At 49.1% G+C, this 24,268-nt stretch overlaps 1 protein-coding gene across 1 annotated transcript in view; it reads left to right on the top strand.

Annotated features, from left to right (window-relative positions):
- Positions 1-24,268, top strand: part of thsd7aa (thrombospondin, type I, domain containing 7Aa) — a 256,727-nt gene that overhangs the window by 136,450 nt on the left and 96,009 nt on the right. Inside the window, exons 8-10 of the mRNA XM_062029375.1 lie at positions 635-829; positions 4,544-4,784; positions 23,423-23,538. Of these exons, the coding sequence (XP_061885359.1) occupies positions 635-829; positions 4,544-4,784; positions 23,423-23,538 (552 nt within the window). The remainder of the gene's footprint in view (positions 1-634; positions 830-4,543; positions 4,785-23,422; positions 23,539-24,268) is intronic.

Genomic DNA, 24,268 nt, shown 5'->3' with positions numbered 1-24,268 from the left:
CGCAATTTCCAAGGTATAGAAGTTTTAGAAAATAGTATTTTTCAGAAGTTGTGGCAAGTCATGAAAATCCACCTTTTTTTCAAGAAACTTGTCTCAAAGGGGGAAATTAGTTTTTCAGTACAGCCCGTCCAAACAGGCGTAGTCAGAACAGGAAGAGCACCAGTGTGAGCGGCACTGGGAACAATGTGGGTGAAGTGTTCTGCCCAACGACACATGGGCAGTGACTAGGATGGCGGAAGCTGGGATCGAACCGAAAACCCTCAATTTTCTGGCCGGTCGCCCTAACCCTCCTTCTGGCTCGGCTCCCTCTTTAGCATGATGGAATGCGCTGGTCCCCCTGTCCGTCTCATGATCCATTCTTCCCTCACTTGTGAACGCCCAGACGTCCTCCACTTGGAGAAGGACCACATTCCCGACCCGGAGATGACACTGCACCCTTTTCTGGATGAAAACCTCGGACAATTTACCCAACAATTTAAATGATATTCAACAATTTTCCAATAAGGTGGTCTCTGCAGCCAACCCTTCAACTGGTAGAGTAGGCGTGGCCGGGGGAGGAGCCTGTAGAACGAAGTGTTTTGAGCGGATGCCGATACCGGATTGTTGACCCAACGTTTGTTTTTGTTGTCACAAGGCCAGCATGTGGAGCGCCAACTATGCCGGGATGCCATCCTTCCCATGCCAGTCATCTGTGAGGTGCCTTGCCCGAAGGACTGTGCACTCAGCCCTTGGACTTCCTGGTCCCTCTGCTCCCACACCTGCTCTGGGAAAAACACCGAGGGCAAGCAGACCCGAGCTCGCTCCATCTTGGCGTATCACGCAGCGGAAGGTAAGAAGCTGCACTTGAAGAGCAACATGCAAACATTAATATTCCTACGCAATTCACCATACCTAAACTTCTCGGAATAGATAAAACAAGAAGACGTGTGTCTTGACTGTTGTGGTGTTTTTGTTTCCAAGTGAAATAAACATGTTTGTGATGCAGAGACAACCAGAAGAACCAAACTTCCACAAGACTGAGACGCATTCTTACTTTAATTTATGTTTGCAGTGTCAAATTCACTAGCTTTATCTTCACTGCCGTCTTTGGTGTATCCATCTTATGGCACGTAAATATTTCATAGTGTGACATACAGTACAGGCCAAAAGTTTGGACACACCTTCTCATTCAATGTGTTTTCTGTTATGGTTAGAGAAGGGAGTTGTGACGGCACAGAACTACAAGGGGGAAATATTGCTCTATGTATTTATTATATATATATATATATATATATATATATATATATATATATATATATATATATATATATATATATATATATATATATATATATATATATATATATATATATATATATATATATATATATATATATATATATATATATATATATATATATATATGGCCTGTACTGTACATAATGTTCACATTAGTATAATAATTTACATGTTAGTATGTACTCTAACAAAATAATTTAAAATAATTGATTCCATGATTCAGTGGTGACAACATACGGCAGTAAAAAATAATTTTAGCAACAATAAGAAACCACTGTAGTCAAAATATAGAATAGAATAGAATAGAAAGTACTTTATTGATCCCTAGGGGAAATTCAGCACCACAGTTCACTCACAATAGACAAGAATAATAATAAATAATATAATATATATTATATATATATATATATATATATATATGTATATATATATATATATATATATATATATATATATATATATATATATATATATATATATATATATATATATATATATATATATATATATATATATATATAAAAATATTCGACATATACTACATATATTCTACATTTAAGTGCAGTCAAGAAGGAACATATGCTATATCTTTGTTTTGCACATTAATATGAGAAAAAAAAAAAGATTTTACGGGAAATATTGAAGTCAACACAAAGCCAAATCATTGAAATCCTCTAAAAGCAGTGTTTCCTCGCCAAAAATATATATTTTTCTCAATTGCGGTCCGTATGGGCGGCAGTGGTACTAAGTTGTAATACACTTGTCAACCACTAGTGGCAGTCATGACAATATCAAACAAGCTGGAGAAGTACGGAGCTAAAGTCATAGAGAAGTTTCTTAAACGCAAAAAATACGACCAAAGTGGTAGCTGTATTTTCATTTGCAGTGTATTTAAGAAAAATATATATTATTAATCATTGTTAACTTATTTATAATTCATAAAATTATGTTCAGTATTTTCAGTCCCTTCTTTTGCAGAATATTTGATTAATATGTATTTTTGTAGAGATGTCCGATAATATCGATCTGCCGATATTATCGGCCGATAAATGCGTTAAAATGTAATATCGGAAATTATCGGTATCGTTTTTTTTATTATCAGTATCGTTTTTTTTTGTTTTTTAAAATTTTTTTTATTAAATCCACATAAAAAACACAAGATACACTTACAATTAGTGCACCAACCCACCCCATTCACACTCATTCACACTCATTCACACAAAAGGGTTGTTTCTTTCTGTTATTAATATTCTGGTTCCTACATTATATATCAATATATATCAATACAGTTTGCAAGGGATACAGTCCGTAAGCACACATGATTGTGCGTGCTGCTGCTCCATTAATAATACTAACCTTTAACAGTTAATTTTACAAATTTTCATTAATTACTAGTTTCTATGTAACTGTTATTATATTGTTTTACTTTCTTTTTTATTCAAGAAAATGTTTTTAATTTATTCATCTTATTTTATTTGATTCATTTTTTTTAAAAAGTACCTTATCTTCACCATACCTGGTTGTCCAAATTAGGCATAATAATGTGTTAATTCCACGACTGTATATATCGGTTGATATCGGTATCTGTTGATATCGGTATCGGTAATTAAAGAGTTGGACAATATCGGATATCGGCAAATAGCCATTATCGGACATCCCTATATTTTTGTAATAAGCCCTTGGTAATTATGGTTGTGATAAATATATCATATATTTGACAAAATTGTAAACTGAGTATTATTGAATTATTGAATATTTATTTGATATATATTCAAATCAACGATAAGACTACTAATTCAGTGTTAACATTTGAGGGGGCCCCGGGCCCCTTTGTAGTGGAAAAGTTGGGCCCAAAAGGTTAAGAAACCCTGCTCTAAAGAATGGAATAGAAAATATTTTATTATGATATAAGTATGCATTAGTTTTAAATCAACGCAAAAAGTAAGTAATACGTCAATCATCCCAAAAGCACTGCCAACTCACCAAACTGCCAATCACACTTAAAAAAATTGAATCACACTTTTCTTGGTTTTTGGGGCCAGAAAACGAGCAGATGGTTCACGCCTGGCTTGGCAGCGCTTCCAGATGATTCCTTCTGGCCCCACTATCATCGCATTAAGTCTTGTCTCACTTGTACAACACATTTATCATCGCATTAAGTCTTGTCTCACTTGTACAACACATTTATCATCGCATTAAGTCTTGTCTCACTTGTACAACACATTTATCATCGCATTAAGTCTTGTCTCACTTGTACAACACATTTATCATCGCATTAAGTCTTGTCTCACTTGTACAACATGATGTCTCTGGCACCTAATATGAAATATCAAATATCACACGGTGAAATCATCCTTGTCAATGGACACAAAACCATGCCTGATTAATGTATCCACATGGATTATTACAAATATAGTTATTGAATAATGGAATAACGCGTATTATATTTGGTTTGTATTTATTAGTACGTAGGAAGAGCTGATTATTATTAAGAATAACAGCACTTTTTTGGAATTATTTTCCCATCATCCACACAATGCTTATGAGGGACAAGATTATGTCTTTCCCTTTTCTAAAGAGTAAAACATGCTAGTAAGAGGTGGCTAACAATGCAGGTAATCAACATGACCAACAAGTTTTATTTACATACTGTAAGTACATATATAATGTAACAGGCACAGTCATAATATGTAATATGTAAAATATACACACAAAATCTATATATAATGTAGTAACAGACACCTTCATAACAATATGTAGAATATACACACTAAGTATATATATAATGTAGTAACAGACACCTTCATAACAATATGTAATATGTACAATATACACACTGCAAGTATATACATAATGTAGTAACAGACACCTTCATAACAATATGTAATATGTACAATATACACACTGCAAGTATATATATAATGTAGTAACAGACACCTTCATAACAATATGTAATATGTACAATATACACACTGCAAGTATATATATAATGTAGTAACAGACACCTTCATAACAATATGTAATATGTACAATATACACACTGCAAGCATATATATAATGTAGTAACAGACACCTTCATAACAATATGTAATATGTACAATATACACACTGCAAGTATATATATAATGTAGTGACAGACACCTTCATAACAATATGTAATATGTACAATATACACACTTAAGTGTATATATAATGTAGTAAGTGTAGTGGAGGTGTAAAACGTAGTTGGATACTGATACTGTACCAATGTTGTCTCCCTGTCTAGGTGGAGTGCAGTGCCCCAACATCAGTGCCTTACAGGAAGTGCGTAGCTGCAACGAGCACGCGTGTACTGTGTACCACTGGCAGACGGGCCCTTGGGGCCAATGCATGGAGGACTCCTCCGTCCCCGCCGCCAACACGTCCGCGGGCCGAGGGCGTGGAAACGATGCTTCCTGCTCCGTGGGGATGCAAACACGCAAAGTCATCTGTGTGCGGGTCAACGTGGGCCAGGTTCCTCCCAAAAAGTTAGTCCACCCTAAGTAATCTATTACGTTTGTAACTGTGTTGGATCTGCCGCACATTCCCACCGATGTCATGTGGGGATGAAGGGAGGGCACACTTGACACTACTGATGTACAACTGCTTTCATTATTGGCTGCCCTCAGAGGGCCAATTTAATTGATCTGGAGAACTACATTAAATGACGTGACGGCCCACGTCCCAATGGCGTGACGGCCCACGTTAAATGACGTGACGGCCCACGTCCCAATGGCGTGACGGCCCACGTCCCAATGGCGTGACGGCCCACGTCCCAATAGCGTGGTGGGCCACGTCCCAATGGCGTGGCGGGCCACGTCCCAATGGCGTAACGGGCCACGTCCAATGGCGTGGCGGGCCACGTCCAATGGCGTGACTGGCCACGTCCAATGGCGTGACTGGCCACGTCCAATGGCGTGACGGACCACGTCCAATGGCGTGACGGCCCACGTCCAATGGCGTGACGGACCACGTCCAATTGCGTGACAGACCACGTCCGATGGCGTGACGGGCCACATGACGGGCCACATCCAATGGCGTGACGGGCCACGTCCAATGGCGTGACGGACCATGTCCAAGGGCGTGACGGACCACGTCCCAATGGCGTGACGGACCACGTCCAATGGCGTGACGGCCCACGTCCAATGGCGTGACTGACCACGTCCAATGGCGTGGCGGGCCACGTCCCAATGGCGTGACGAGCCACGTCCAATGGCGTGACGGGCCACGTCCAATGGCGTGACGGGCCACGTCCCAATGGCGTGACGGCCCACCTCCAATGGCGTGACGGGCCACGTCCAATGGCGTGACGGACCACGTCCAATGGCGTGACGGACCACGTCCAATGGCGTGACGGCCCACGTGAAATGACGTGACGGCCCACGTCCCAATGGCGTGACGGGCCACGTCCAATGGCGTGACGGGCCACGTCCAATGGCGTGACGGGCCACGTCCAATGGCGTGACGGGCCACGTCCAATGGCGTGACGGGCCACGTCCAATGGCGTGGCGGGCCACGTCCCAATGGCGTGACGGGCCACGTCCAATGGCGTGGCGGGCCACGTCCCAATGGCGTGACGGGCCACGTCCCAATGGCGTGACGGGCCACGTCCAATGGCGTGACGGGCCACGTCCAATGGCGTGGCGGGCCACGTCCCAATGGCGTGACGAGCCACGTCCCAATGGCGTGACGGGCCACGTCCCAATGGTGTGGCGGGCCACGTCCCAATGGCGTGGCGGGCCACGTCCAATGGCGTGACGGCCCACGTCCAATGGCGTGACGGCCCACCTCCAATGACGTGACGGCCCACGTCCCAATTACGTGACGGCCCACGTCCCAATGGCGTGACGGCCCACGTCCCAATGGCGTGACGGGCCACGTCCAATGGCGTGACGGGCCACGTCCAATGGCGTGACGGGCCACGTCCAATGCCGTGACGGGCCACGTCCAATGGCGTGACGGGCCACGTCCCAATGGTGTGGCGGGCCACGTCCCAATGGCGTGGCGGGCCATTTCCCAATGGCGTGACGGGCCACGTCCCATGGCGTGACGGACCACGTCCCAATGGCGTGACGGGCCACGTCCAATGGTGTGACGGCCCACATCCAATGACGTGACGGCCCACGTCCCAATTACGTGGCGGGCCACGTCCCAATGGCGTGGCGGGCCACGTCCAATGGCGTGACGGCCCACGTCCAATGGCGTGACGGCCCACATCCAATGACGTGACGGCCCGCGTCCCAATTACGTGACGGCCCACGTCCCAATGGCGTGACGGCCCACGTCCCAATGGCGTGACGGGCCACGTCCAATGGCGTGACGGGCCACGTCCAATGGCGTGACGGGCCACGTCCAATGGCGTGACGGCCCACGTCCAATGGCGTGACGGGCCACGTCCCAATGGTGTGGCGGGCCACGTCCCAATGGCGTGGCGGGCCATTTCCCAATGGCGTGACGGGCCACGTCCCATGGCGTGACGGACCACGTCCCAATGGCGTGACGGGCCACGTCCCAATGGCGTGACGGGCCACGTCCAATGGCGTGACGGCCCACATCCAATGACGTGACGGCCCACGTCCCAATTACGTGGCGGGCCACGTCCCAATGGCGTGACGGGCCACGTCCCAATGGCGTGACGGCCCACGTCCCAATGGCGTGACGGGCCACGTCCCAATGGCGTGGCGGGCCACGTCCCAATGGCGTGACGGGCCACGTCCAATGGCGTGACGGGCCACGTCCAATGGCGTGACGGCCCACGTCCAATGGCGTGACGGGCCACGTCCCAATGGTGTGGCGGGCCACGTCCCAATGGCGTGGCGGGCCATTTCCCAATGGCGTGACGGGCCACGTCCCATGGCGTGACGGACCACGTCCCAATGGCGTGACGGGCCACGTCCCAATGGCGTGACGGGCCACGTCCAATGGCGTGACGGCCCACATCCAATGACGTGACGGCCTACGTCCCAATTACGTGGCGGGCCACGTCCCAATGGCGTGACGGGCCACGTCCCAATGGCGTGACGGGCCACGTCCCAATGGCGTGACGGCCCACGTCCCAATGGCGTGACGGGCCACGTCCCAATGGCGTGGCGGCCCACGTCCCAATGGCGTGACGGGCCACGTCCAATGGCGTGACGGGCCACGTCCAATGGCGTGACGGGCCACGTCCAATGGCGTGACGGCCCACGTCCAATGGCGTGACGGCCCACGTCCCAATTACGTGGCGGGCCACGTCCCAATGGCGTGACGGACCACGTCCCAATGGCGTGACGGACCACGTCCCAATGGCGTGACGGGCCACGTCCAATGGCGTGACGGCCCACGTCCAATGGCGTGACGGCCCACGTCCCAATTACGTGGCGGGCCACGTCCCAATGGCGTGACGGACCACGTCCCAATGGCGTGACGGACCACGTCCAATGGCGTGACGGGCCACGTCCAATGGCGTGACGGACCACGTCCAATTGCGTGACAGACCACGTCCGATGGCGTGACGGGCCACATGACGGGCCACATCCAATGGCGTGACGGGCCACGTCCAATGGCGTGACGGACCATGTCCAAGGGCGTGACGGACCACGTCCCAATGGCGTGACGGACCACGTCCAATGGCGTGACGGCCCACGTCCAATGGCGTGACTGACCACGTCCAATGGCGTGGCGGGCCACGTCCCAATGGCGTGACGAGCCACGTCCAATGGCGTGACGGGCCACGTCCCAATGGCGTGACGGCCCACCTCCAATGGCGTGACGGGCCACGTCCAATGGCGTGACGGACCACGTCCAATGGCGTGACGGACCACGTCCAATGGCGTGACGGCCCACGTGAAATGACGTGACGGCCCACGTCCCAATGGCGTGACGGGCCACGTCCAATGGCGTGACGGGCCACGTCCAATGGCGTGACGGGCCACGTCCAATGGCGTGACGGGCCACGTCCAATGGCGTGACGGGCCACGTCCAATGGCGTGGCGGGCCACGTCCCAATGGCGTGACGGGCCACGTCCAATGGCGTGACGGGCCACGTCCCAATGGCGTGACGGGCCACGTCCCAATGGCGTGACGGGCCACGTCCAATGGCGTGACGGGCCACGTCCAATGGCGTGGCGGGCCACGTCCCAATGGCGTGACGAGCCACGTCCCAATGGCGTGACGGGCCATGTCCCAATGGTGTGGCGGGCCACGTCCCAATGGCGTGGCGGGCCACGTCCAATGGCGTGACGGCCCACGTCCAATGGCGTGACGGCCCACCTCCAATGACGTGACGGCCCACGTCCCAATTACGTGACGGCCCACGTCCCAATGGCGTGACGGCCCACGTCCCAATGGCGTGACGGGCCACGTCCAATGGCGTGACGGGCCACGTCCAATGGCGTGACGGGCCACGTCCAATGGCGTGACGGGCCACGTCCAATGGCGTGACGGGCCACGTCCCAATGGTGTGGCGGGCCACGTCCCAATGGCGTGGCGGGCCATTTCCCAATGGCGTGACGGGCCACGTCCCATGGCGTGACGGACCACGTCCCAATGGCGTGACGGGCCACGTCCAATGGTGTGACGGCCCACATCCAATGACGTGACGGCCCACGTCCCAATTACGTGGCGGGCCACGTCCCAATGGCGTGGCGGGCCACGTCCAATGGCGTGACGGCCCACGTCCAATGGCGTGACGGCCCACATCCAATGACGTGACGGCCCACGTCCCAATTACGTGACGGCCCACGTCCCAATGGCGTGACGGCCCACGTCCCAATGGCGTGACGGGCCACGTCCAATGGCGTGACGGGCCACGTCCAATGGCGTGACGGGCCACGTCCAATGGCGTGACGGCCCACGTCCAATGGCGTGACGGGCCACGTCCCAATGGTGTGGCGGGCCACGTCCCAATGGCGTGGCGGGCCATTTCCCAATGGCGTGACGGGCCACGTCCCATGGCGTGACGGACCACGTCCCAATGGCGTGACGGGCCACGTCCCAATGGCGTGACGGGCCACGTCCAATGGCGTGACGGCCCACATCCAATGACGTGACGGCCCACGTCCCAATTACGTGGCGGGCCACGTCCCAATGGCGTGACGGGCCACATCCCAATGGCGTGACGGCCCACGTCCCAATGGCGTGACGGGCCACGTCCCAATGGCGTGGCGGGCCACGTCCCAATGGCGTGACGGGCCACGTCCAATGGCGTGACGGGCCACGTCCCAATGGCGTGACGGGCCACGTCCCAATGGCGTGACGGGCCACGTCCAATGGCGTGACGGGCCACGTCCAATGGCGTGACGGCCCACGTCCAATGGCGTGACGGGCCACGTCCCAATGGTGTGGCGGGCCACGTCCCAATGGCGTGGCGGGCCATTTCCCAATGGCGTGACGGGCCACGTCCCATGGCGTGACGGACCACGTCCCAATGGCGTGACGGGCCACGTCCCAATGGCGTGACGGGCCACGTCCAATGGCGTGACGGCCCACATCCAATGACGTGACGGCCTACGTCCCAATTACGTGGCGGGCCACGTCCCAATGGCGTGACGGCCCACGTCCCAATGGCGTGACGGGCCACGTCCCAATGGCGTGGCGGCCCACGTCCCAATGGCGTGACGGGCCACGTCCAATGGCGTGACGGGCCACGTCCAATGGCGTGACGGGCCACGTCCAATGGCGTGACGGCCCACGTCCAATGGCGTGACGGCCCACGTCCAATGGCGTGACGGCCCACCTCCAATGACGTGACGGCCCACGTCCCAATTACGTGACGGCCCACGTCCCAATGGCGTGACGGCCCACGTCCCAATGGCGTGACGGGCCACGTCCAATGGCGTGACGGGCCACGTCCAATGGCGTGACGGGCCACGTCCAATGGCGTGACGGCCCACGTCCAATGGCGTGACGGGCCACGTCCCAATGGTGTGGCGGGCCACGTCCCAATGGCGTGGCGGGCCATTTCCCAATGGCGTGACGGGCCACGTCCCATGGCGTGACGGACCACGTCCCAATGGCGTGACGGGCCACGTCCAATGGTGTGACGGCCCACATCCAATGACGTGACGGCCCACGTCCCAATTACGTGGCGGGCCACGTCCCAATGGCGTGGCGGGCCACGTCCAATGGCGTGACGGCCCACGTCCAATGGCGTGACGGCCCACATCCAATGACGTGACGGCCCGCGTCCCAATTACGTGACGGCCCACGTCCCAATGGCGTGACGGCCCACGTCCCAATGGCGTGACGGGCCACGTCCAATGGCGTGACGGGCCACGTCCAATGGCGTGACGGGCCACGTCCAATGGCGTGACGGCCCACGTCCAATGGCGTGACGGGCCACGTCCCAATGGTGTGGCGGGCCACGTCCCAATGGCGTGGCGGGCCATTTCCCAATGGCGTGACGGGCCACGTCCCATGGCGTGACGGACCACGTCCCAATGGCGTGACGGGCCACGTCCCAATGGCGTGACGGGCCACGTCCAATGGCGTGACGGCCCACATCCAATGACGTGACGGCCCACGTCCCAATTACGTGGCGGGCCACGTCCCAATGGCGTGACGGGCCACGTCCCAATGGCGTGACGGCCCACGTCCCAATGGCGTGACGGGCCACGTCCCAATGGCGTGGCGGGCCACGTCCCAATGGCGTGACGGGCCACGTCCAATGGCGTGACGGGCCACGTCCAATGGCGTGACGGCCCACGTCCAATGGCGTGACGGGCCACGTCCCAATGGTGTGGCGGGCCACGTCCCAATGGCGTGGCGGGCCATTTCCCAATGGCGTGACGGGCCAAGTCCCAATGGCGTGACGGACCACGTCCAATGGCGTGACGGCCCACGTCCAATGGCGTGACTGACCACGTCCAATGGCGTGGCGGGCCACGTCCCAATGGCGTGACGAGCCACGTCCAATGGCGTGACGGGCCACGTCCCAATGGCGTGACGGCCCACCTCCAATGGCGTGACGGGCCACGTCCAATGGCGTGACGGACCACGTCCAATGGCGTGACGGACCACGTCCAATGGCGTGACGGCCCACGTGAAATGACGTGACGGCCCACGTCCCAATGGCGTGACGGGCCACGTCCAATGGCGTGACGGGCCACGTCCAATGGCGTGACGGGCCACGTCCAATGGCGTGACGGGCCACGTCCAATGGCGTGACGGGCCACGTCCAATGGCGTGGCGGGCCACGTCCCAATGGCGTGACGGGCCACGTCCAATGGCGTGACGGGCCACGTCCCAATGGCGTGACGGGCCACGTCCCAATGGCGTGACGGGCCACGTCCAATGGCGTGACGGGCCACGTCCAATGGCGTGGCGGGCCACGTCCCAATGGCGTGACGAGCCACGTCCCAATGGCGTGACGGGCCATGTCCCAATGGTGTGGCGGGCCACGTCCCAATGGCGTGGCGGGCCACGTCCAATGGCGTGACGGCCCACGTCCAATGGCGTGACGGCCCACCTCCAATGACGTGACGGCCCACGTCCCAATTACGTGACGGCCCACGTCCCAATGGCGTGACGGCCCACGTCCCAATGGCGTGACGGGCCACGTCCAATGGCGTGACGGGCCACGTCCAATGGCGTGACGGGCCACGTCCAATGGCGTGACGGGCCACGTCCAATGGCGTGACGGGCCACGTCCCAATGGTGTGGCGGGCCACGTCCCAATGGCGTGGCGGGCCATTTCCCAATGGCGTGACGGGCCACGTCCCATGGCGTGACGGACCACGTCCCAATGGCGTGACGGGCCACGTCCAATGGTGTGACGGCCCACATCCAATGACGTGACGGCCCACGTCCCAATTACGTGGCGGGCCACGTCCCAATGGCGTGGCGGGCCACGTCCAATGGCGTGACGGCCCACGTCCAATGGCGTGACGGCCCACATCCAATGACGTGACGGCCCACGTCCCAATTACGTGACGGCCCACGTCCCAATGGCGTGACGGCCCACGTCCCAATGGCGTGACGGGCCACGTCCAATGGCGTGACGGGCCACGTCCAATGGCGTGACGGGCCACGTCCAATGGCGTGACGGCCCACGTCCAATGGCGTGACGGGCCACGTCCCAATGGTGTGGCGGGCCACGTCCCAATGGCGTGGCGGGCCATTTCCCAATGGCGTGACGGGCCACGTCCCATGGCGTGACGGACCACGTCCCAATGGCGTGACGGGCCACGTCCCAATGGCGTGACGGGCCACGTCCAATGGCGTGACGGCCCACATCCAATGACGTGACGGCCCACGTCCCAATTACGTGGCGGGCCACGTCCCAATGGCGTGACGGGCCACATCCCAATGGCGTGACGGCCCACGTCCCAATGGCGTGACGGGCCACGTCCCAATGGCGTGGCGGGCCACGTCCCAATGGCGTGACGGGCCACGTCCAATGGCGTGACGGGCCACGTCCCAATGGCGTGACGGGCCACGTCCCAATGGCGTGACGGGCCACGTCCAATGGCGTGACGGGCCACGTCCCAATGGTGTGGCGGGCCACGTCCCAATGGCGTGGCGGGCCATTTCCCAATGGCGTGACGGGCCACGTCCCATGGCGTGACGGACCACGTCCCAATGGCGTGACGGGCCACGTCCCAATGGCGTGACGGGCCACGTCCAATGGCGTGACGGCCCACATCCAATGACGTGACGGCCCACGTCCCAATTACGTGGCGGGCCACGTCCCAATGGCGTGACGGGCCACGTCCCAATGGCGTGACGGCCCACGTCCCAATGGCGTGACGGGCCACGTCCCAATGGCGTGGCGGGCCACGTCCCAATGGCGTGACGGGCCACGTCCAATGGCGTGACGGGCCACGTCCAATGGCGTGACGGCCCACGTCCAATGGCGTGACGGGCCACGTCCCAATGGTGTGGCGGGCCACGTCCCAATGGCGTGGCGGGCCATTTCCCAATGGCGTGACGGGCCACGTCCCAATGGCGTGACGGACCACGTCCAATGGCGTGACGGCCCACGTCCAATGGCGTGACTGACCACGTCCAATGGCGTGGCGGGCCACGTCCCAATGGCGTGACGAGCCACGTCCAATGGCGTGACGGGCCACGTCCCAATGGCGTGACGGCCCACCTCCAATGGCGTGACGGGCCACGTCCAATGGCGTGACGGACCACGTCCAATGGCGTGACGGACCACGTCCAATGGCGTGACGGCCCACGTGAAATGACGTGACGGCCCACGTCCCAATGGCGTGACGGGCCACGTCCAATGGCGTGACGGGCCACGTCCAATGGCGTGACGGGCCACGTCCAATGGCGTGACGGGCCACGTCCAATGGCGTGACGGGCCACGTCCAATGGCGTGGCGGGCCACGTCCCAATGGCGTGACGGGCCACGTCCAATGGCGTGACGGGCCACGTCCCAATGGCGTGACGGGCCACGTCCCAATGGCGTGACGGGCCACGTCCAATGGCGTGACGGGCCACGTCCAATGGCGTGGCGGGCCACGTCCCAATGGCGTGACGAGCCACGTCCCAATGGCGTGACGGGCCATGTCCCAATGGTGTGGCGGGCCACGTCCCAATGGCGTGGCGGGCCACGTCCAATGGCGTGACGGCCCACGTCCAATGGCGTGACGGCCCACCTCCAATGACGTGACGGCCCACGTCCCAATTACGTGACGGCCCACGTCCCAATGGCGTGACGGCCCACGTCCCAATGGCGTGACGGGCCACGTCCAATGGCGTGACGGGCCACGTCCAATGGCGTGACGGGCCACGTCCAATGGCGTGACGGGCCACGTCCAATGGCGTGACGGGCCACGTCCCAATGGTGTGGCGGGCCACGTCCCAATGGCGTGGCGGGCCATTTCCCAATGGCGTGACGGGCCACGTCCCATGGCGTGACGGACCACGTCCCAATGGCGTGACGGGCCACGTCCAATGGTGTGACGGCCCACATCCAATGACGTGACGGCCCACGTCCCAATTACGTGGCGGGCCACGTCCCAATGGCGTGGCGGGCCACGTCCAATGGCGTGACGGCCCACGTCCAATGGCGTGACGGCCCACATCCAATGACGTGACGGCCCACGTCCCAATTACGTGACGGCCCACGTCCCAATGGCGTGACGGCCCACGTCCCAATGGCGTGACGGGCCACGTCCAATGGCGTGACGGGCCACGTCCAATGGCGTGACGGGCCACGTCCAATGGCGTGACGGCCCACGTCCAATGGCGTGACGGGCCACGTCCCAATGGTGTGGCGGGCCACGTCCCAATGGCGTGGCGGGCCATTTCCCAATGGCGTGACGGGCCACGTCCCATGGCGTGACGGACCACGTCCCAATGGCGTGACGGGCCACGTCCCAATGGCGTGACGGGCCACGTCCAATGGCGTGACGGCCCACATCCAATGACGTGACGGCCCACGTCCCAATTACGTGGCGGGCCACGTCCCAATGGCGTGACGGGCCACATCCCAATGGCGTGACGGCCCACGTCCCAATGGCGTGACGGGCCACGTCCCAATGGCGTGGCGGGCCACGTCCCAATGGCGTGACGGGCCACGTCCAATGGCGTGACGGGCCACGTCCCAATGGCGTGACGGGCCACGTCCCAATGGCGTGACGGGCCACGTCCAATGGCGTGACGGGCCACGTCCAATGGCGTGACGGCCCACGTCCAATGGCGTGACGGGCCACGTCCCAATGGTGTGGCGGGCCACGTCCCAATGGCGTGGCGGGCCATTTCCCAATGGCGTGACGGGCCACGTCCCATGGCGTGACGGACCACGTCCCAATGGCGTGACGGGCCACGTCCCAATGGCGTGACGGGCCACGTCCAATGGCGTGACGGCCCACATCCAATGACGTGACGGCCTACGTCCCAATTACGTGGCGGGCCACGTCCCAATGGCGTGACGGCCCACGTCCCAATGGCGTGACGGGCCACGTCCCAATGGCGTGGCGGCCCACGTCCCAATGGCGTGACGGGCCACGTCCAATGGCGTGACGGGCCACGTCCAATGGCGTGACGGGCCACGTCCAATGGCGTGACGGCCCACGTCCAATGGCGTGACGGCCCACGTCCCAATTACGTGGCGGGCCACGTCCCAATGGCGTGACGGACCACGTCCCAATGGCGTGACGGACCACGTCCCAATGGCGTGAGGGGCCACGTCCCAATGGCGTGACGGCCCACGTCCCAATGGCGTGACGGCCCACGTCCTACATGGACTTGGTTTGGTTCTACTCCACATGGACTTGGTTTGGTTCTTCTCCACATGGACTTGGTTTGGTTCTACTCCACATGGACTTGGTTTGGTTCTTCTCCACATGGACTTGGTTTGGTTCTACTCCACATGGACTTGGTTTGGTTCTTCTCCACATGGACTTGGTTTGGTTCTTCTCCACATGGACTTGGTTTGGTTCTATTCCACATGGACTTGGTTTGGTTCTTCTCCACATGGACTTGGTTTGGTTCTTCTCCACTTGGTTTGGTTCTTCTCCACATGGACTTGGGTCCAGCAGACACCAGCTGCTGTTCCAAGCATCTGGGTCTCTGTGTGACCCTGCAGGCGTCTGCTGGGACCATGGATGATGTATTCATGTATTCATGTATTCATGTGAAGGTGTTATTGTGCCAGCCCCCTACAGAGTATGCAAATGAGTCCAGTGTGGAAGCAGAGAAGTGCTGCCTCAGCTTTGTTTTCACAATCCAACATCATCCTAATGTGTCATCATCATTTTAATGCCTCACAAATATCATTCATCATCCAATAATGTTATCTTGTTACGCCTCAGCATCTCTTGCTGACATGACCAGGGTCAGGAATCTTCCAATTTATGAAGAAACACAAAAATAATATTGTCACAAATAAAGTAGAAGGCAGTGAAAGTGAAGACTGAAGTAAAGACATGAAGAACATGAAGAATGAATAATAATAATAATAATAATCTCCCTGCACTGGATCTGAGAATGGTGGTGATTGTTAATCAAACAAAATTCTCTGCACCAATCACCTCACAGCTGCCTAAAACCTAGCAATACTGTCACTTAAATGTACTACATGTCACATATTTGTCCTATATACTGTACTACATGTCATATACTGTATATGTACTACATGTCACATATTTGTCCTATATACTGTACTAGATGTCACATATTTACTACGTGTCACTTAAATGTTCTACGTGTCACATATTTGTCCTATATACTGTACTAGATGTCATATACTGTATATGTACTACATGTCACATATTTGTCCTATATACTGTACTACATGTCACATATTTACTACGTGTCACTTAAATATACTACTTGTCACATATTTGTCCTATATACTGTACTAGATGTCACATATTTACTATGTGTCACTTAAATGTACTACATGTCACATATTTGTCCTATATACTGTACTACATGTCATATACTGTATATGTACTACATGTCACATATTTGTCCTATATACTGTACTACATGTCACATATTTACTACGTGTCACTTAAATGTACTACGTGTCACATATTTGTCCTATATACTGTACTAGATGTCACATATTTACTACGTGTCACTTAAATGTACTACATGTCACATATTTGTCCTATATACTGTACTACATGTCATATACTGTAGATGTACTACATGCCACATATTTGTCCTATGTACTATATTAGTCATATATTTGTCCTGTTCTCTTCTACATGTCACATATTTTTCCTGTTCTCTACTACATGTCACATATTTGTCCTATGTACTGTACTACTTGTCATATAGTGTAGATGTACTACATGCCACATATTTGTCCTATGTACTATATTCGTCATATATTTGTCCTGTTCTCTACTACATGTCACATATTTGTCCTATGTACTATATTAGTCATATATGTGTCCTGTTCTCTACTACATGTCACATATTTGTCCTATGTACTATATTAGTCATATATGTGTTCTGTTCTCTACTACATGTCACATATTTGTCCCATGTACTATATTAGTCATATATGTGTCCTGTTCTCTACTACATGTCACATATTTGTCCTATGTACTGTACTACTTGTCATATATTTGTCCTATGTTCTCTACTACATGTCATAGATTTGTCCTATGTACTCTACTACATGTCACATATTTGTCCTATGTACTGTACTACTTGTCATATATTTGTCCATTTTGTCTACTACATGTCATAGATGTGTCCTATGTACTGTACTACATGTCATGTGTCCTATGTACTGTACTATTTGTCATATCTGTCCTATGTTCTCCACTACATGTCACATATTTGTCCAACATTCTCTACTACATGTCACATATTTGTCCTATGTACTGTACTAGTCATATACTGTATATGTACTGTACTAGTCATATACTGTATATGTGCTACTTGTCATATATTTTTCCTATGGTCTCTACTACATGTCACATATTTGTCCGTTTTCTCTACTACATGTCATATTTGTCCTATGTACTACATGTCACATATTTGTCCTATGTACTGTACTAGTCATATATTTGTCCTATGTACTGTACTACATGTCACATATTTGTCCATTTTCTCTACTACATGTCACATATTTGTTCTATGTACTGTACTAGTCATATATTTGTCCTATGTTCCCTACTACATGTCACATATTTGTCCATTTTCTCTACTACATGTCACATATTTGTCCTATGTACTGTACTAGTCATATATTTGTCCTATGTTCTCTACTACATGTCACATATTTGTCCATTTTTTCTACTACATGTCACATATTTGTCCTATGTACTGTACTAGTCATATATGTGTCCTATGTTCCCTACTACATGTCACATATTTGTCCATTTTCTCTACTACATGTCATATATGTCCTATGTACTACATGTCACATATTTGTCCTATGTCTGTACTACATGTCATATATTTACGTGTCACTTAAATGTACTACATGTCACATAATTGTCCTATTGTCTATACTACATGTCATATACTGTATATGTACTACATGTCACACATGTCCTATGTCCTGTACTAATCACATATCTATGTACTAAATGTCACATACCTGCGCACTAAGTGTCACATATCTGCGCACTAGGTGTCACATCTACGTACTTTATGTCAAATGTGTACTAAGTGCCACATATCTGCGCACTGTCACATGTATGTACTTTATGTCAAATGTGTACTAAGTGCCACATGTACGTACATGTACTAAGTGTCACACACTGTATATGTACTGAGTGTCGCGTGTGTGTATGTAGTGTCACATGTACATACTAAGTGTGACATATGTGTACTAATTGTCACCTACTGTATATGTACTAAGTGTGACATGTACGTACTAAGTGTCAATTATGTGTACTAAGTGTGACATGTACATACTAAGTGTCAAATATGTCTACTAAGTGTGACATGTACGTACTAAGTGTCAATTATGTGTACTAAGTGTGACATGTACATACTAAGTGTCAAATATGTCTACTAAGTGTGACATGTACGTACTAAGTGTCAATTATGTGTACTAAGTGTGACATGTACATACTAAGTGTGACATATGTGTACTAAGTGTCACCTACTGTATATGTACTAAGTGTGACATGTACGTACTAAGTGTCAAATATGCTACTAAGTGTGACATGTACGTACTAAGTGTCAAATATGTCTACTAAGTGAGACATGTACATACTAAGTGTCAAATATGTCTACTAAGTGTGACATGTACATACTAAGTGTCAAATATGTCTACTAAGTGTGACATGTACGTACTAAGTGTCAAATATGTCTACTAAGTGTGACATGTACATACTAAGTGTCAAATATGTCTACTAAGTGTGACATGTACGTACTAAGTGTCAAATATGTCTACTAAGTGTGACATGTACATACTAAGTGTGACATATGTGTACTAAGTGTCACCTACTGTATATGTACTAAGTGTGACATGTACGTACTAAGTGTCAATTATGTGTACTAAGTGTGACATGTACATACTAAGTGTCAAATATGTCTACTAAGTGTGACATGTACGTACTAAGTGTCAAATATGTCTACTAAGTGTGACATGTACATACTAAGTGTCAAATATGTCTACTAAGTGTGACATGTACGTACTAAGTGTCAAATATGTCTACTAAGTGTGACATGTACATACTAAGTGTGACATATGTGTACTAAGTGTCACCTACTGTATATGTACTAAGTGTGACATGTACGTACTAAGTGTCAATTATGTGTACTAAGTGTGACATGTACATACTAAGTGTCAAATATGTCTACTAAGTGTGACATGTACGTACTAAGTGTCAAATATGTCTACTAAGTGTGACATGTACATACTAAGTGTGACATATGTGTACTAAGTGTCACCTACTGTATATGTACTAAGTGTGACATGTACGTACTAAGTGTCAAATATGTGTACTAAGTGTGACATGTACATACTAAGTGTCAAATATGTCTACTAAGTGTGACATGTACGTACTAAGTGTCAAATATGTCTACTAAGTGTGACATGTACATACTAAGTGTGACATATGTGTACTAAGTGTCACCTACTGTATATGTACTAAGTGTGACATGTACGTACTAAGTGTCAAATATGTGTACTAAGTGTGACATGTACATACTAAGTGTCAAATATGTCTACTAAGTGTGACATGTACGTACTAAGTGTCAAATATGTCTACTAAGTGTGACATGTACGTACTAAGTGTCAAATATGTCTACTAAGTGTGACATGTACATACTAAGTGTCAAATATGTCTACTAAGTGTGACATGTACATACTAAGTGTCAAATATGTCTACTAAGTGTGACATGTACATACTAAGTTTCAAATATGTCTACTAAGTGTGACATGTACATACTAAGTGTCAAATATGTCTACTAAGTGTGACATGTACGTACTAAGTGTCAAATATGTCTACTAAGTGTGACATGTACATACTAAGTGTGACATATGTGTACTAAGTGTCACCTACTGTATATGTACTAAGTGTGACATGTACGTACTAAGTGTCAATTATGTGTACTAAGTGTGACATGTACATACTAAGTGTCAAATATGTCTACTAAGTGTGACATGTACGTACTAAGTGTCAAATATGTCTACTAAGTGTGACATGTACATACTAACTGTCAAATATGTCTACTAAGTGTGACATGTACGTACTAAGTGTTAAATATGTCTACTAAGTGTGACATGTACATACTAAGTGTGACATATGTGTACTAAGTGTCACCTACTGTATATGTACTAAGTGTGACATGTACGTACTAAGTGTCAAATATGTGTACTAAGTGTGACATGTACATACTAAGTGTCAAATATGTCTACTAAGTGTGACATGTACGTACTAAGTGTCAAATATGTCTACTAAGTGTGACATGTACATACTAAGTGTGACATATGTGTACTAAGTGTCACCTACTGTATATGTACTAAGTGTGACATGTACGTACTAAGTGTCAAATATGTGTACTAAGTGTGACATGTACATACTAAGTGTCAAATATGTGTACTAAGTGTGACATGTACGTACTAAGTGTCAAATATGTCTACTAAGTGTGACATGTACATACTAAGTGTCAAATATGTCTACTAAGTGTGACATGTACATACTAAGTGTCAAATATGTCTACTAAGTGTGACATGTACATACTAAGTATCAAATATGTCTACTAAGTGTGACATGTACATACTAAGTGTCAAATATGTCTAAGTGTGACATGTACATACTAAGTGTCAAATATGTCTACTAAGTGTGACATGTACATACTAAGTGTCAAATATGTCTACTAAGTGTGACATGTACGTACTAAGTGTCAAATATGTCTACTAAGTGAGACATGTACATACTAAGTGTCAAATATGTCTACTAAGTGTGACATGTACGTACTAAGTGTCAAATATGTCTACTAAGTGTGACATGTACGTACTAAGTGTCAAATATGTCTACTAAGTGTGACATGTACATACTAAGTGTCAAATATGTCTACTAAGTGTGACATGTACATACTAAGTGTCAAATATGTCTACTAAGTGTGACATGTACATACTAAGTGTCAAATATGTCTACTAAGTGTGACATGTACATACTAAGTGTCAAATATGTCTACTAAGTGTGACATGTACATACTAAGTGTCAAATATGTCTACTAAGTGTGACATGTACATACTAAGTGTCAAATATGTCTACTAAGTGTGACATGTACATACTAAGTGTCAAATATGTGTACTAAGTGTGACATGTACATACTAAGTGTCAAATATGTCTACTAAGTGTGACATGTACATACTAAGTGTCAAATATGTCTACTAAGTGTGACATGTACGTACTAAGTGTCAAATATGTCTACTAAGTGTGACATGTACATACTAAGTGTCAAATATGTCTACTAAGTGTGACATGTACATACTAAGTGTGACATATGTGTACTAAGTGTCACCTACTGTATATGTACTAAGTGTGACATGTACGTACTAAGTGTCAAATATGTGTACTAAGTGTGACATGTACATACTAAGTGTCAAATATGTCTACTAAGTGTGACATGTACGTACTAAGTGTCAAATATGTCTACTAAGTGTGACATGTACGTACTAAGTGTCAAATATGTCTACTAAGTGTGACATGTACGTACTAAGTGTCAAATATGTCTACTAAGTGTGACATGTACATACTAAGTGTCAAATATGTCTACTAAGTGTGACATGTACATACTAAGTGTCAAATATGTGTACTAAGTGTGACATGTACATACTAAGTGTCAAATATGTCTACTAAGTGTGACATGTACATACTAAGTGTCAAATATGTCTAAGTGTGACATGTACATACTAAGTGTCAAATATGTCTACTAAGTGTGACATGTACGTACTAAGTGTCAAATATGTCTACTAAGTGTGACATGTACGTACTAAGTGTCAAATATGTCTACTAAGTGTGACATGTACATACTAAGTGTCAAATATGTCTACTAAGTGTGACATGTACATACTAAGTGTCAAATATGTCTACTAAGTGTGACATGTACGTACTAAGTGTCAAATATGTCTACTAAGTGTGACATGTACGTACTAAGTGTCAAATATGTGTACTAAGTGTGACATGTACGTACTAAGTGTCAAATATGTCTAATAAGTGTGACATGTACATACTAAGTGTCAAATATGTCTACTAAGTGTGACATGTACATACTGAGTGTCAAATATGTGTACTAAGTGTGACATGTACATACTAAGTGTCAAATATGTCTACTAAGTGTGACATGTACATACTAAGTGTCAAATATGTGTACTAAGTGTGACATGTACATACTAAGTGTCAAATATGTCTACTAAGTGTGACATGTACGTACTAAGTGTCAAATATGTCTACTAAGTGTGACATGTACGTACTAAGTGTCAAATATGTCTACTAAGTGTGACATGTACATACTAAGTGTCAAATATGTCTACTAAGTGTGACATGTACATACTAAGTGTCAAATATGTGTACTAAGTGTGACATGTACATACTAAGTGTCAAATATGTCTACTAAGTGTGACATGTACATACTAAGTGTCAAATATGTCTACTAAGTGTGACATGTACATACTAAGTGTCAAATATGTCTACTAAGTGTGACATGTACGTACTAAGTGTCAAATATGTCTACTAAGTGTGACATGTACGTACTAAGTGTCAAATATGTCTACTAAGTGTGACATGTACATACTAAGTGTCAAATATGTGTACTAAGTGTGACATGTACATACTAAGTGTCAAATATGTCTACTAAGTGTGACATGTACATACTAAGTGTCAAATATGTCTACTAAGTGTGACATGTACATACTAAGTGTCAAATATGTCTACTAAGTGTGACATGTACATACTAAGTGTCAAATATGTCTACTAAGTGTGACATGTACATACTAAGTGTCAAATATGTCTACTAAGTGTGACATGTACATACTAAGTGTCAAATATGTCTACTAAGTGTGACATGTACATACTAAGTGTCAAATATGTCTACTAAGTGTGACATGTACATACTAAGTGTCAAATATGTCTACTAAGTGTGACATGTACGTACTAAGTGTCAAATATGTCTACTAAGTGTAACATGTACATACCAAGTGTGACACATATGGGTACTAAGTGTGACACATATGGGTACTAAGTGTGAGATGTTTGTGTCATAGGTGTCCAGAGAGTCTGCGTCCAGACACGGTGCGACCGTGCCTGCTGCCCTGCAAGAGAGACTGTGTTGTCACGTCTTACAGTGACTGGAGCAGCTGTCCTTCCACCTGTCACATAGGTAAATGTCTTGCTTCTTCCATCTGTCACATAGGTAAATGTCTTTCTTCGTCCACCTCTCACATAGGTAAATGTCTTTCTTCTTCCACCTGTCACATAGGTAAATGTCTTTCTTCTTCCACCTGTCACATAGGTAAATGTCTTTCTTCTTCCACCTGTCACATAGGTAAATGTCTTTCTCATTCCACCTGTCACATAGGTAAATGTCTTTCTTCACACATCATAACTCATGTAATAACTCATTTATAACTAAAGACATTGTTTACTATTAAAGGCCAGCCTGCTGATTAAGTCAGTGTTGCAACATGTGTGTATGAAGTTCATGTATGACATCATTTTTATTTCAATCAGTCATTTAAATGTATTGTCTAAGAATGTTGAAGAGTTTGAATTTCCAGGAAAACAGGAATTTGGTTTTGGAACTTGGGAAAGTGTTAGTTTGAATGTCCAGGATGAGTGGAATGTGTTGATGTTGGAATGGTTTGAATAGGTAGACAAATGTGGGAATTGTGCAACTTGGAAAAATATCCCATTAGTTTCAATGGGAACTTACTGGAAATTTGGTAGTTTCGGGAAAAACTGGATTTTTTGGAAAATGAGTCCTATGATGTCCTGAAAGAGCTGAATTGGTTGGTGTTGGAATTGTTTGAATCGGTCAAGAAATGTGGAAGTAGTAACCGTTTTTAATTGAGAAATTCCTGGAATTTTGGGAAAACCGGGAATTTTTCTAA

This window comes from Entelurus aequoreus, linkage group LG20 (assembly GCF_033978785.1).
Source record: "Entelurus aequoreus isolate RoL-2023_Sb linkage group LG20, RoL_Eaeq_v1.1, whole genome shotgun sequence".
NCBI classification, from domain to species: domain Eukaryota; kingdom Metazoa; phylum Chordata; class Actinopteri; order Syngnathiformes; family Syngnathidae; genus Entelurus; species Entelurus aequoreus.
The sequence above is the reverse complement of the archived record's forward strand: the minus strand, read 5'-3'. Positions and strand labels throughout refer to the sequence as shown.